The sequence below is a fragment of the Apaloderma vittatum genome, unplaced genomic scaffold, assembly GCF_000703405.1.
Source record: "Apaloderma vittatum isolate BGI_N311 unplaced genomic scaffold, ASM70340v1 scaffold11965, whole genome shotgun sequence".
NCBI lineage: Eukaryota > Metazoa > Chordata > Aves > Trogoniformes > Trogonidae > Apaloderma > Apaloderma vittatum.
Genome location: NW_009716534.1, coordinates 8183 through 20961, shown reverse-complemented (window position 1 = coordinate 20961; position 12779 = coordinate 8183). Strand labels below are relative to the sequence as shown.

At 41.4% G+C, this 12779-nt stretch overlaps 1 protein-coding gene across 1 annotated transcript; it reads left to right on the top strand.

The window, feature by feature from the left end:
* Positions 1-57: 57 nt before the first annotated feature.
* CCDC77 (coiled-coil domain containing 77) lies at positions 58-12146 on the top strand. Its single transcript, XM_009869576.1, has 11 exons — positions 58-104; positions 1190-1406; positions 2682-2824; positions 4860-4956; positions 6255-6321; positions 7077-7171; positions 8430-8578; positions 8915-9158; positions 9946-10071; positions 10157-10309; positions 12000-12146. The coding sequence occupies exons 1-11, from the start codon at positions 58-60 to the stop codon at positions 12144-12146; spliced, it is 1485 nt and encodes a 494-aa protein (XP_009867878.1).
* Positions 12147-12779: the final 633 nt, after the last annotated feature.

Below are 12779 nucleotides of genomic sequence, written 5' to 3'. Positions count from 1 at the left end.
CATCTCGAAGCTTCTGTCCCCTACGTGCGGTGAGGCCGGCCGTTCTGCGGGGCGGCCATGAGCGCGGCGGACTGCTCTCCGAGGGCCTCCCCCCGTTCCAGAAGGTACTCTGGGGGCTGCCTCCGTAGTCACCTCCGCGGAACTGCTCCACGGGCTCTGGCCCCGCAGCTCCTCTCTTCCTGTCCGGTAGCCGGGCTGTGTTCCACGCTTGTTCCTCCTGTGCTTCCTTTTCCGTAGGCCTTTCCCTTTCTGCTCTTCTGTAGTTCACTAATAAAGCATCCACCTCGTGCCTGTGTTACCTGTTTTCTCCTGTTGCTGGTTTGTTGGGTTTTTTCCAAGTGTGTTAAGGTATTTGTGGGCACAGCTGATGGGAAAGCTCTTACATGAAATAACGACCCTGTTGCATATTTACTACTTTCCTACAGCGCTGGGAGTTAAGGAGCTTGGCACGTTTTCATGCACGTAGCACATGGGGTTCTGTTCTAAGCAGCTTTGGTGAGGTAGTGGGTAAAGGTCACTGCTCCTTCCCTCGGTGTCACCTGCTGGATCACTTTATGATCAAAATTCTGGCACTGGCTCCAGAATCAGATTCTGGACTGTGTTTTTATTAAACATATTTGATAAAGAAGCTTCTTAGCTTTTTGTTACTCATGGTATTAAAAAAAAGATGTTTGTCAGATCAACATAAATAACTGACATGTTCCAAGAGAATTTTGAACTCTGTGCATGAGCTAACCTGAAACACTTTCTTTATTCAACAGTCTTTCTAAAGAAAGTGTTTTTCTCTCTGTGGTTCTGTCACAGATTGTCTTCCTTTTGCAGTGGCTGGTGCTTCTAATTGCACAACAATAGACTTTGCCCCCTTTTTGTCCCCCCTTTTTGTCCCCTTTGTTATCTCCCTTTCTTTCCTCCTCTTTCACATTCACCCTACCCAAATAACCTATGAGACTTTGCTTCCATAGCATTTTTGTTTATCCCTTTTCTATCAGTTAGCCCAATCTCCACAGTGTGGTGAACCTGTAAGCTGTTCTGTGTCAAAACTTTTGGTTCTCCTAAATGCCATGATCTCCTGTTAATACCCACAGCACAGACAAGCTAATCTGTGTTAAAGTGGAAAAACTGTTTTTAACTGTTTTAGAAAGGTTTTTTATTTTATGCTTACATATCATTAGAAATTATTTCTGACCAGGCTGGCAACCCCCCATGTCTCATCCAGATATCCTAGTTCTCAGTCTCTGAGTCAGGAGGACTTTTCTCCTCTCCCTCCAATCAATGAGCGCTTGGCCTTTCTACGTCCCTCCCGGGAGCTGCTAGAATACTACCGTAAGAAGATTGCTGACTTTGATGAGGAGCATGAGGATTTGCTAAAAAGGCTGGAGAGATACAAAGAATCATATGATGAGCAGGTTAGGAAAAAAGTTTTGAATTGTGGTGGACTATGTGTCCTTACAGAAACTTGGTATTTTTCTTCAGTTGAAAGCTTGGCATGGATAGACTTAAGATTTACCAGTAGTGTGGTAGAACCGAGCTAAGAAGAAATAAGTAGATTTCAGTGTTTGATTTTACAATCTCACTTCCATGTCAAAGCAAACAGAAAATGTGCCTGCAGGATATTATTCTATTCTTATTATAGTTTGGTTATATCATCGTAGTGGGTTTTTTGTTGGGATTTGGGGGGGGGGGGTGTTGTTTATTTTTTAAAGTTAAAGCCTGAGTTTAGATGTTCAGTTCCCATGTTGTCTTTCCCCTGTTTCTCGTGGCAAAATATGAATGGTCTTCTGCCCAAATTTAATGGGCTTTGAGATAACAGGTGTAATTTGTATTAGCTGCAGTGGAATTTGTAAGCTGAGCCATAGGCTATTAAGCAGTATACTACACAGAAAATAAATGTGAATTTAAAAGAATCTCCAAAACCTGAAAATCTTTGCCTTTTAAGAGGGAAAAGATCTGACAGAGTATATGTAAAATATTCAGTGCTCTGATAGCCTTACAACATACATCTGTTAGCAGCTATCTTAGTAATTGTGAATGGCCCTTTGGGAATAGAACAATCACTTCTGAGGTGCCACTTCAAGTACTGACCGTGCTTGAAGCAGCTTGAAAGCCCTCAGATAGTATGTTGTGTACAACTTAGTTACATTCAGATGAGACAGAGGGACAGATTCCACAATAGTGCATTCTCTCCTGCAGAATGATTTTCAGAAAAGTTTGTTAGTTTTCCACACCACGTAGAAAATTATTAATGAAATTTAGTCACTAGTCAGATTTCTCTCTACTAAACCATATAGATATTTTAATATTTTTGCTTTCTTTTTTTGCTGCTAGAATAAGTTCTATTACAGAGGCTTTGCTAGGTTTTTGTTGATGTCACACTCCCCATACAAGTGTCACTCTGACCACCAGTGCAGAAGTGCAACTGCTGGAAACCAGAGACCTTAGGCCTTATTTATTGTTGTATAGTGACAATGATTCTCTGGGCTCTGAACTCACTGTTGAAATATTTTTAAATAATTTTTCCAATGCTGCCCTCATCTGGTCAAATTTTATAAGAGAATAAAATAAGTCACGTGAACTGACAGTTATTCTATACCAGTTACAGGCTCAGGACACAGACAGTTTGAAGATTCTAATTGTTACCCAGTGCTCTGTATCATTTTGTGTACCTCAATCTCTCTACCTAGCACAAATTGCAGTGGGAAGTACGTCAGCGAGAAGAAGAGATTGGGGAGTTGCAAAAAGCTTTGAGCGATATGCAAGTCTACCTTTTCCAGGAGAGGGAACACGTCCTCCGCCTTTACTCAGAAAATGACCGGCTGAAAATCAGGTGTGCTGTCTCTAGGCGGTGGGCTGAGTCACTGGCAGGAGCAATTACATTCAGTACATTCTAGTTCTTAATCCAGATCTGGAGTCTTCAAAGAAGCAATTATGCCCCACTTCCCGGGGAGGGCTCCTATGAAACCATAACAGTCTTGGAGGTGGAACACAATCTTTTGGGCTGCTAAATATGTTTCCACTTATTCCTCCCATTTCAGTAGAGGAAGGAAGAAAAATTGAACACAAATTCAGATTTGAATTGTGAGCTGCCAGTTTGAATGTCGAGTTTATGATTTGGGCAGTGGCAGGTTGAACTTGGCTGGATGCCAGGTGCCCACCAAGCTGCTCTACCACTTGCCTCCACAGCTGGCCAGGAGAGAAAAAAATATGGCAAAAGGCTTGTGAGTTGAGGTAAGGACAGGGAGATCAGTTACCAAGTACTGTCATGGGCAGAACAGACTCAGCCTGGAGTGACTTATTACCATCAAATCAGAGTAGTATAATGAGAAAACCAAATCTTAAAACACTTTCCCCTTATCCCTCCCTTCATCTCAGGCTCAGCTTCACTCCTGAATTTTCTTCTTTCTGCCCTGGAGTGGCACGGGGGAAAGGGGATTAGGGGTTGCAGCCAGTTCATCACAAATTTTCTCTGCTGCTCCTTTGTCCTTGTGCTCTTTCCTTGCTCCTGTGTGGGGTCCCACCCCTGGAGACAGTCCTCCATGAACTTCTCCAATATGTGTCCTCCCTGTGGGCCAAAGTTCTTCTCTAACTTCTCCAGTGTGGGTTCTTCCATGGGGTGCAGTGCTTCAGGAATAGACCGCTCCAGTGTGGGTCCCCCCAGGAGGCCACAAGTCTTGCCAGCAAACCTGCTCCAGCATGGGCTCCTCTCTCCACAGGTGCTGCCAGTGTGGGCTCTCCAGGGTGTCTAAGACTCCTTTGGGCACATCCACCTGATCTGCCATGGTGTCCTCCATGGGCTGCAGGTGGATATCTGCACTGCTGTTAATCTCCATGGGCTACAGGGAGTCAGCCTGCCTCACCATAGTCTTCACTGCGGGCTGCAGGGGAATCTGCTATGGCACTTGTAACACCTCCTCCTTCCCTGACCTTGCTGTCTGCAGAGCTGTTCCACTCACATATTCTCCTTCCTCTCTTCCAGCTGCTGTTGTGTGGGAGTTTTTTCCTCCCACTTCTAAAATTATCCCAGAGGCACTACCACTGTCACTGATGAGCTCCACCTTGACCAGCAGTGGGTCTGTCTTGGAGCCGGCTGGCAGATGTAGGGGCAGCTTCTGACATCTCACAGAAGCCATCCCTGTAAGCCCCCCACTCCCTTACCAAAACCTTGCCGTGCAAATCCAGTATACAGACTTTGCACTTGCCTGGCAGAACTTCCTCTCTCAGCCCTAAAAATACTTAAACTCAAATAGAAAATACAGACCAAAGCATATAGTTCCCCCTCACTCATAGAGATCATGTTGACAGCCATTCCTTTTTAATGCCATTTAGTTTATGAACTGGAATATAACCTGCTGTGCCAGGCTAGCTGCCAGTGGTAAAGGAGTTCCCAACCTTCAGAACATTTGTGGGTGATAGTATCAAGTTTTCTGTTAAAATTTTAAGAACTGAAGTGAAAATGTGTGTTGGTGTGCTTTGGCAATTCTCAAGAGTGCAGCAAGAAGTCTGATACAGCTCTTAATGTAGTTTTCTTCAAAAACAATGGACACTTACAGTCTGTTGAATGAAGTGTTTGAAAGGTTTTTAGGTTGTTCATAACTGGAATGCAAATTCTGTACCACCATGCACTGTGGCTGTACCAGCCTGTGTTGTATTGTCATATTTGAAAAGAGGAATGCTTCTCAGTGCCAGTGGAATGGGTGGTGTTCTTAGTATGTAATATCAGTAATGTCTTTGGGAGTTTGTTTTTAAAGCAGTATTCTCAAGAACTGCAACAGTTTGGAAAGCTTGTAAGCATTAGTAAGTAAACTAGAAGGCCAGTGTGTCACAATGTGCTCAATGTGCTCACCACTTTCTTGGAATTCCAGAGAACTGGAGGACAGAAAAAAAATTCAGCATCTCCTGTCTTTAGTGGGAACAAACAAAGGAGAAGTTACGTATTTTCACAAGGAGCCTCCACATAAGGCAAGTTCCATTTTTCTGTAGAACTCTGCTTTTGATTGTAACATGGAAATCTGTACCCCAGAGGCTGACCACAGACCAGATCCGTCCTGCAAGTCAAAAGTTGCTAAATGAGCCCAAAGCAGGAGGGGTCTGTAGCTCAGTAGCAACATCAAGTTTTAGTATAGTTGCTGACAGATGAGTAAGAACAAGCACACGGGAAGTAGGTCCTCTTAGCTTCAGTTCCCTTCTGCTGTAAAAACATACCTCAAGATTAGCCTCTGAAATTTCAGAGAGGAGTCTGAAGCCATTTGGTAAATGGTTGTTGAGAAGTTGGAGAGAACACCACAAAGAAGTAAAAAAGGAAGTGCAGAAAGTGACTAGCTTCAGAGTTTGAAGATCAGCTGTCTCTTGAGTGCCTCTCTCTTAGAGCCTAAGTTAAAAATAAAGCAGTGTTGAAGTTGCTGCAGCAGGCTCCTGGTCAGGATACTGCAAGAAGAGCCATCTCCTCTAGGTGATGTTGTGTTGCATGCATTTCAGAGATGTCAAGTAGATTAAATGGCAGTGTGTGTAGTTGAACTTGGAAGTAATGAATCATCAATGATTTGGACATTCCGAGATTGTGCAGGAATATAGGTTTTGTCTTGGAATAAGGTGCAGAAAAAGGCTGAAATATGCTGCATTGTTTGTGGTTGCCTTGCACTGCTCAAGCAGTTCAAAAATCTTGCAGAAGCTATAAAATTCCATCATATAGTGTAGCTCTAAAATTAGGCCTATTTTATGGCATGGACCTCAAGATAAGTATTGGAGTTACAACCTGTTCCCTCCCTGGTTTTAAGTGGATTTCAGTTGAGGAGCTGTTTCAATAATTTTTTTGCGTTAGCTTTTATCCCAGGCTTGTTCAGTAGCTTGAGTGAATGTGCTGATAAATGAAGCTTCTTGTTTCTCTGTCTTGCTAAGGCAAAAGGAGTATGAAAGAAGCAAATAACATCATCTCCATCTTCACCTTCCTCTTCTCTCTGTCCCCACAATGCTCCTTTGCCTGCTGAGGGTGCTGACTTTCATCCTAATGAAGCCAACAAAGGCAGGATTACTTTCTCGTTGTTTCGGTGAAAAAAAAAAAATAAATGCAGAAATGCCGTGATAAAGGCAACTTTTCAACACGGACATTACACTTGTGAATGTCTTCCTTGTCTTGTGGTAGAAGTAAGGTAATGCTGTTCTTCTGGATATCTCGTTTTATTCTTTAAGATTTCTTCTTGACCACTGCAGCTTTGGAGAAGTCAGATGTTCAGTGCAGATACCTAATCTTGTTTCTATAGGTTACTGTTCTCCAAAGGCCAACTAAATCCGGAGAGTCACAGGCAAGAAATGATGCTTCTACAACAGGTAACACACCAAAACTAATTCACAGCAGCTTAGCTCTTGATACTTGTTTCTCTTTTTGTGTCCGCTATACCAAAATAATTCCTTACTGTGAATACTTCGGTATACCTCCATTGAATTCCCTAAATGTGTCCACGTGTCCATATATTTACATGCAGTACTCCTGACTTCCTTTCAAAATCATTAGAAGTAGCTGAGCTGACTCTCATGTCAATGATCTGCGCAGCTAAGGAGGAGGCTGTTATGGCTGTGGAATGGCTGTTCTGGAACTATACAGAAACCAACCAGACAGGCAGCCTTAGCCTTAGGTGTGAGGTTCTGCCTGCTTTCAGTGTAGACAGTAGTGTGAATCTGTATGTCTACTTCTTTTTTCTTTTGAAAGAACTGCCTCTTCCCAATTGACTGAAATTAGCTAACAAGCTCAAAACTCATTCAAAACTGGATGCTTGTGCAACTGTGTCACCTGCCTGTTCATCCTTTATTTAAGAAAATAGAAGTTTACATTCTATATATGCCAAGAACATTAGTAGGTTGCCTAAATCTTGTGTGATAGTGTGAGACGAAGGTATGCGATCACCGTAAGTCGTGAAACTCTTTTCTTCCAGCTAGCTTTCCTACAGAAGTCATTGTGACTGTAGCAGTGGGAAGCTTGTTCCTATTCTTGCAGGCCTGCCAGGATATACAATATTTCATGTTTGGAAAGGTACTGCAGGTAGATTGGAACACCTTTTTGTACTTCTGTTAAATTTCTGCAATAGGCACAAAGAGGAGCACTTCGAAACCAGCAGCAAAAGGAGAGAAACAAGGAAGTCCTGAGAGATACAAGATTGATAATCAAACACTACTTCTTCAGGTAAAAACATTTGCTAACTGATGGACATAATTATTAGCTGCCCAGGAAATAATGATAGACAAACATGCTGTCTGCTTAGGTGGGATTTAGGCATGCCGATTTTGTCAGTCTCCACATCTTACGGGGTCTATGGATTCCACTTTCAGTTTATTTAGCTGTTTATCTGAAATGAATGTAGACTTAGATTTACGAACTTGGATCTGATTCTGGAAGCTTTACATAAGCAGATGTTCCAGTAATGTCAACAGGATTATGTTTCCCTTTATATTTGATGTTGTCTCCCATAATTAGATTGTGGTTATGAATTTACATCAAACCCACAGAAGACCTGCAGGGTTGGGTATTTTTTGGAAATCTGACAAAAGGAATGTGTCTGAGAGGGAATTAGGCAGCCCTGATAATATGCAGTAGAACAATGCTAGACTTCAGTGAAAGATAGGGTGTAAACAGCATGACAGAATGAAAGATGAAATGTACAGAATTGTGACCAGAAGCTGTATATAAAGAGGAAGAATGAGTCAAGAAAAGTGAATTAAAGAGCAAATTTGTAGAGCAGATGGATTTTTATTTCTTTTTAAATATTATTTTTTGTTGAAGGGCAATGGTGACTGGTCTAGTGGTCAGTTAGTTGTGTACCAACATTTATTCTGAGCAAAAGCATCGTACAAAACTGCCATAAAAATAAAACAATCCAAGTACATGCCACTTTATTTTCAGATAGTTTCCTACACAAAGGCCAGATACACATTTTTCAATTACTTGTTCCAATTTTTCTTCCTGATTGTGTGGCCTAGATCCAAGATTCTTTGCATCTGTCTCCTTCACTCATCTTGTTTACATTTAGTAATTCATTCTGGTTGGGTAATTTCTTTTGTTCAAGGTATGTGGACTTGCTGCCTTCCTAGAATTTAAGTATTTTTATATCACCGTTTCACTGGAACATGGTAGCATAGGGGCAAAGTGTCTCTGCATATTCCACAGGATTTGTCACATCCTGTGTGCAATTTAAATCTTTCCAATGTCTTCAATCTGCTGTTGATGCTTAAAATATGCCTGTCTTGCCTATGACGTGGTTTTTTTTCTTAAAAAGTTTTAGGTGTTTGAAATACTCAGCATTAAAACAAAAATAAAAAATTGAGAAATTGGAACTCTCAAAGGTATTATCAGGCAGAGTCTTTGATCTACATAAAAGAGGCTTTGCAAGGACAGGAGCAGAGCTGCTCTGAGGTCTTACCCAGTAATGTCTTTGCTTACTCAGGTGGAGGCCCTGCAAGCTCAGATAGAAGAACAGACGCGGTTATCCAAGGAACAGGTCGAGGCACTCCTAGAGGACAGGCGGATTCACATGGAGGAGGCCCAAGTCCAGCACCAGAGGGATCAGGACAAGATCAAAACTATAACAGATAAGTGAGTGTGAGAAAATGACCATGCTGTAGTCATGAGGTGAGAAGAGAGGGGAACAATAGAAATAAATTGACTTTCAGTGTGTTGCTTCCTGCAGCAAGCAGAAAAGCAAATTATGCAGCCATCTGTTTGATAGCATGTGTGGAAGAAGATGGAGCAATCTACATATTAAAAATCCTCTTTCTCATTGGAAGAACATCACTTCTTACATTAGATGGAACTTGTTAGGAAGGCATCTATCTTTTTCTTCCATACCTCTTCCAACTTGCAATGGTTGAGGAGATTAAGGTAGGAACTAGGAAAGCAGCTAATTAACGCCACTGGGATCCCTTTTTACAGACTACATAAGACCCAAAATCTCTTATATGAGAGTACACGTGACTTTCTCCAGCTCAAGTTTGATGCCCGAGCCAATGAGAAAGCATGGATGGCAGAGAAGGACAGTCTGTTGAGGAAACTTGACAAAGATCTGGATCAGCTTGTTGTCAGCAGGGAGTCAGGAAGAGAGAAGAAACAGAGAGCTACCAAGAAGATGCTCACAGCAGAAGATGGAGCTCGGAAACTCCATAACAGAGACATAAAGGTAATTTTTTTCTTCTTAGGTAAGTGCTCTTTAATATTTTTTGACTAAAAAATGGGTTTTGTCAAGATAAGCAGTAGCTAGCAGCTGTTTCAAAACTATACTGTCTTGCCAGAAGTTAATGTTGTTGGCACTAATGTGAAAAACATGTCTCCTGCCTCAAAATCAGTATCACTTGCAAATTTCAGATAAAATGTATAGTTAGGATTTATGGTAGGACTTAAAATGCAATGTCTGCATCTTCCTTGCTACTGTTGGGGGAGAATAAGTCCTTTCAGTGGATGTCCCCCAGCTCTTCCACAATAGTCAAGATTTTTCTTCCACTTCTAGTATATCTCTGGTGAGAAGTTGGGAGATTTGAAGTGGGTAAACAGGCAATAAGGAAGTGGAAAATAAAAAGGCAACTGGAAATTGTTTTCATCTACCACTGAATGCAGATGCAGAGGAAATGCAGTACTGGGCAAGCAGCTGTGAAAAGGAGAGTTGCAGTCTTAGTTAAATATTATTTTTAAGGAGGAGAGAGTTCTTCCACTGATGAGTAGTCCTGCAGAACTGACAACCTAATTAAAAGGTTTTGGTAATGGAAGTGGTGTTAGAATATTGTCTTTACCTAGTTATTTCATTAGCTGTTGCTCCAGTTATTAATTTTTATTTGCCTGCCTTATTGTCAGTCTATCACACTTGCTGTATTGTCGGTCTATCAGCCTATCACGCTTACTTTTCCAGAGTGGAGGGAATTTTGTGAGCACTGGCTTTTGAGCTGATTCGTTCTGTTCCTCTCATATTCTAGTCACTGCAAGAACGGCTGATGCAGGAACAGCGCCTATCAAACATGTATAGAGAACAGTGCATCAGCCTGGAAGGTGAGCTGGCTAGGATTCGGGAGGAAGGAGATGCTGGCAGAGAACTCTTTAAGGTAATTAGTCTGTAATCATCTGCTAACAAAGTGATGATCTTGCAGGCTTTATTTTATACACCCTACTGAGGTTTCATCTCCATAGGAACGCTCAGAAAAGATGGGGAAGCGCCTGAAGCTGATGACTCAACGCTATGAGGCCTTGGAAAAACGTCGTAACTTGGAAGTGGAAGGCTTCAAGAATGACATTAAACAGCTTCGGCAGAAGCTGAAAGATGTAGAGACACAGCTTTTTAAGGTAATAGCTAAGCATTTCTGAGGCAGACTGTTATGGGCTCACCCTATTACAAGTGTATTCTCGGTGTTCAAATGCAATATTTCCCTAGAATTAAGGAAGTAATTTCTTTCTTAAGTGCTCCTTTAGATGTCAGCATTTGACAAAACTTGCCCTCAAGTATTTTATGAAGCCAAAAATATTTGTCTTTGTTAATCAGTCAGGTAATAAGCTTGCCAGGAACTGGCCTGATTATATATTAGCTGTGTATTTTTGTTGCAACTCTTAAGTTCTGTCTGGTACCTGTAGCTCACTTAGCTTTCTCAAACTTGCAAGACAGTAGTTTGTTTCAGAAGAATATCCTGCAAAGAAAGTTATGATTGGTTTTCTTTCTGGGGGCCACTGTGTTTGATTTTGTTCCAGTAGGAGGTAAGTCATTGGCTTAAGTATTGTGAATATTCAATTTCTTTATTAATATCTCATTTGTAACTCCACAAAAATTACTGCAGAAACAGTGGCTGCATGGTGAAGCTGTGTATGCTGCAGTAGTTTCCAGATGCGTAGATGAACATCAGAGCAGCTTAGAAGGGAATCCACAGCCTTGATGTGCTTGGAGTTTAGGATGAGTTATGTATATAAGATATGCTCGAAAGTATGATCTAGGCATAGCTTTTGTCCAGCTGCCTCACTTCCAGGAGTCTGGCAATGCCACTGATTCACTTGTTTGCTGTACTTTTGGTGCACAGTTCAGTTTACTTAGACTATAGCATTCATCTTCACCAAGGCTTCGATTTTGTTGTTGTTGGACTGTTGCCTATGATACCTTTACTATGGACCCGCACATTTTTTTAAGTGTTGGTGTGCTCCTAAGGGTATTCTTAATTTCTTTACACTTTTAACCACAAGAGGGCAGAAGAACAAAATACTTGCTGTAAGTCTCTAGTGTGATCTTGGAATCCTTCTCATCACTTGAGGTCAAAAGGACTACATGTGACTAAATTTCCTGATTTGCATATAAAAATATCTGACCAAGAACTACATGATGACGAGACACCCTAAAGGGTCGAGAAAAAAAGGGGCTTGAGAGCGGCTTCCAAACCTGTGCTGCCCTGCTGTTGAAAGTGCCTGGGCTGGCAGGCAAGGGCTGCTCTGACTAGCTTGCCATCAGGAATTCTGATTATCCAGCAGCCATTGTTCAGCTCAGTATGGGCCATATGGTGTGCCCTGAGACTAGGCCTTCTGCTTGAACCGCTCTTGAATTGCATGCGGTTCAGAAGGCAGCAGGCTTGCCACAGCAGTTAAACCACCTCTGGTTCTAGGTGCAAAAGATGGCAAAAATGTCATTATAGCCAGTGAGGTATTTATATCAACTAACTTTTGTCTAGTTTTGTGTTTTAAATTGCTTCTTTTTGTGGGTCTCTAAATAATACAGGGAGTAGAAAGGAGTCAACAGCCTATGGGTAAACTTGGTTGTATTCTATCTAGATTTATACCTCACCATAAGTTATGAAAGGTTTGGTCTTTATTTTTGGTTCTGGAGCGCCTTTCTATTGATGATATGCATTAGCCTAGTGACATTAGCTTAAGCATCCTCTTTGTTACCTGCAAAGGGTTCCCTGTAGAGTTCTCTCCCTTCTATCCTCATCATAATACTTTCTAAAATGTATTCTGTACAGCTTTGTTTTCTTTAATCTGTGTTTCTTTTCCTTTTTAGGTTACTCTAAGTTTTGGACCAGACCAGGATCTTGCAATTCTACATGAGATCCGCCAAGGAAACAGAGTAACCCGTAAAATTCAGGATGAAATAAAAAGCTTAAAAGCAAAAATCTATGGCTTAGAGAATGAGCTACGGGTATGCTGAAGCTCAGGTGTTAGCATCCTAGTTTTAGGAACAGGACATTACTAGATTGTACTAGTTATATGTGAGAGCCTGTCTGTTTCTTGGCATCTAGTGACAGAAGACTTGAGGAAATCTGCAGTTAATGTAATGTTGTACATGAGTCATTTCTAACGTACCAGATTGTATTGCTGTTTCAGCTGAGAGATGGCACCTGCTAAGGCTGACATAGAAAGTACGTGATGACTGATACATCAGGAATATGCCTATGAGTTCATCTCACCTTCCTATCTGTGGTAGGCATCAGTGTACACTGGCCTTCGCCTTTATTTGGAGCATATTATAAACCACATATATGATTATAATGAAATTAATAATCATGGAAGGATGTAGTTTGAGATCTGAATTGCTTGACTGACCTTTTCCTGTGTGAGAAGTAGCTTTTAAAATGGTTGAAATGGTTATTGTTTTGGTGCTTAGGCACTTCAGGTTGTAACTGGAAATTTTCTTTGAAAAAGACCATGTGTAGAAAGTGTGTTTTATATCCGACGCTCACCTTGACACATTACATCTGTTTTAAAATGGCTTCCTGTTGCTTGGTTCTAACCTAATTGGGACAAACCTGACTGATTTAATGTGGAAAAAGATAACCTGTTA

What these genes read in the sequence shown, in the direction of transcription:
- CCDC77 (XM_009869576.1), top strand. Translation starts at nt 58, where the DNA reads ATGAGCGCGGCGGACTGCTCTCCGAGGGCCTCCCCCCGTTCCAGAAG. An exon ending in AATGACCGGCTGAAAATCAG is followed by an intron (nt 2,825 to 4,859) that starts GTGTGCTGTCTC and finishes TTGGAATTCCAG; the next exon opens with AGAACTGGAGGACAGAAAAA. An exon ending in TAGAGACACAGCTTTTTAAG is followed by an intron (nt 10,310 to 11,999) that starts GTAATAGCTAAG and finishes TTTCCTTTTTAG; the next exon opens with GTTACTCTAAGTTTTGGACC.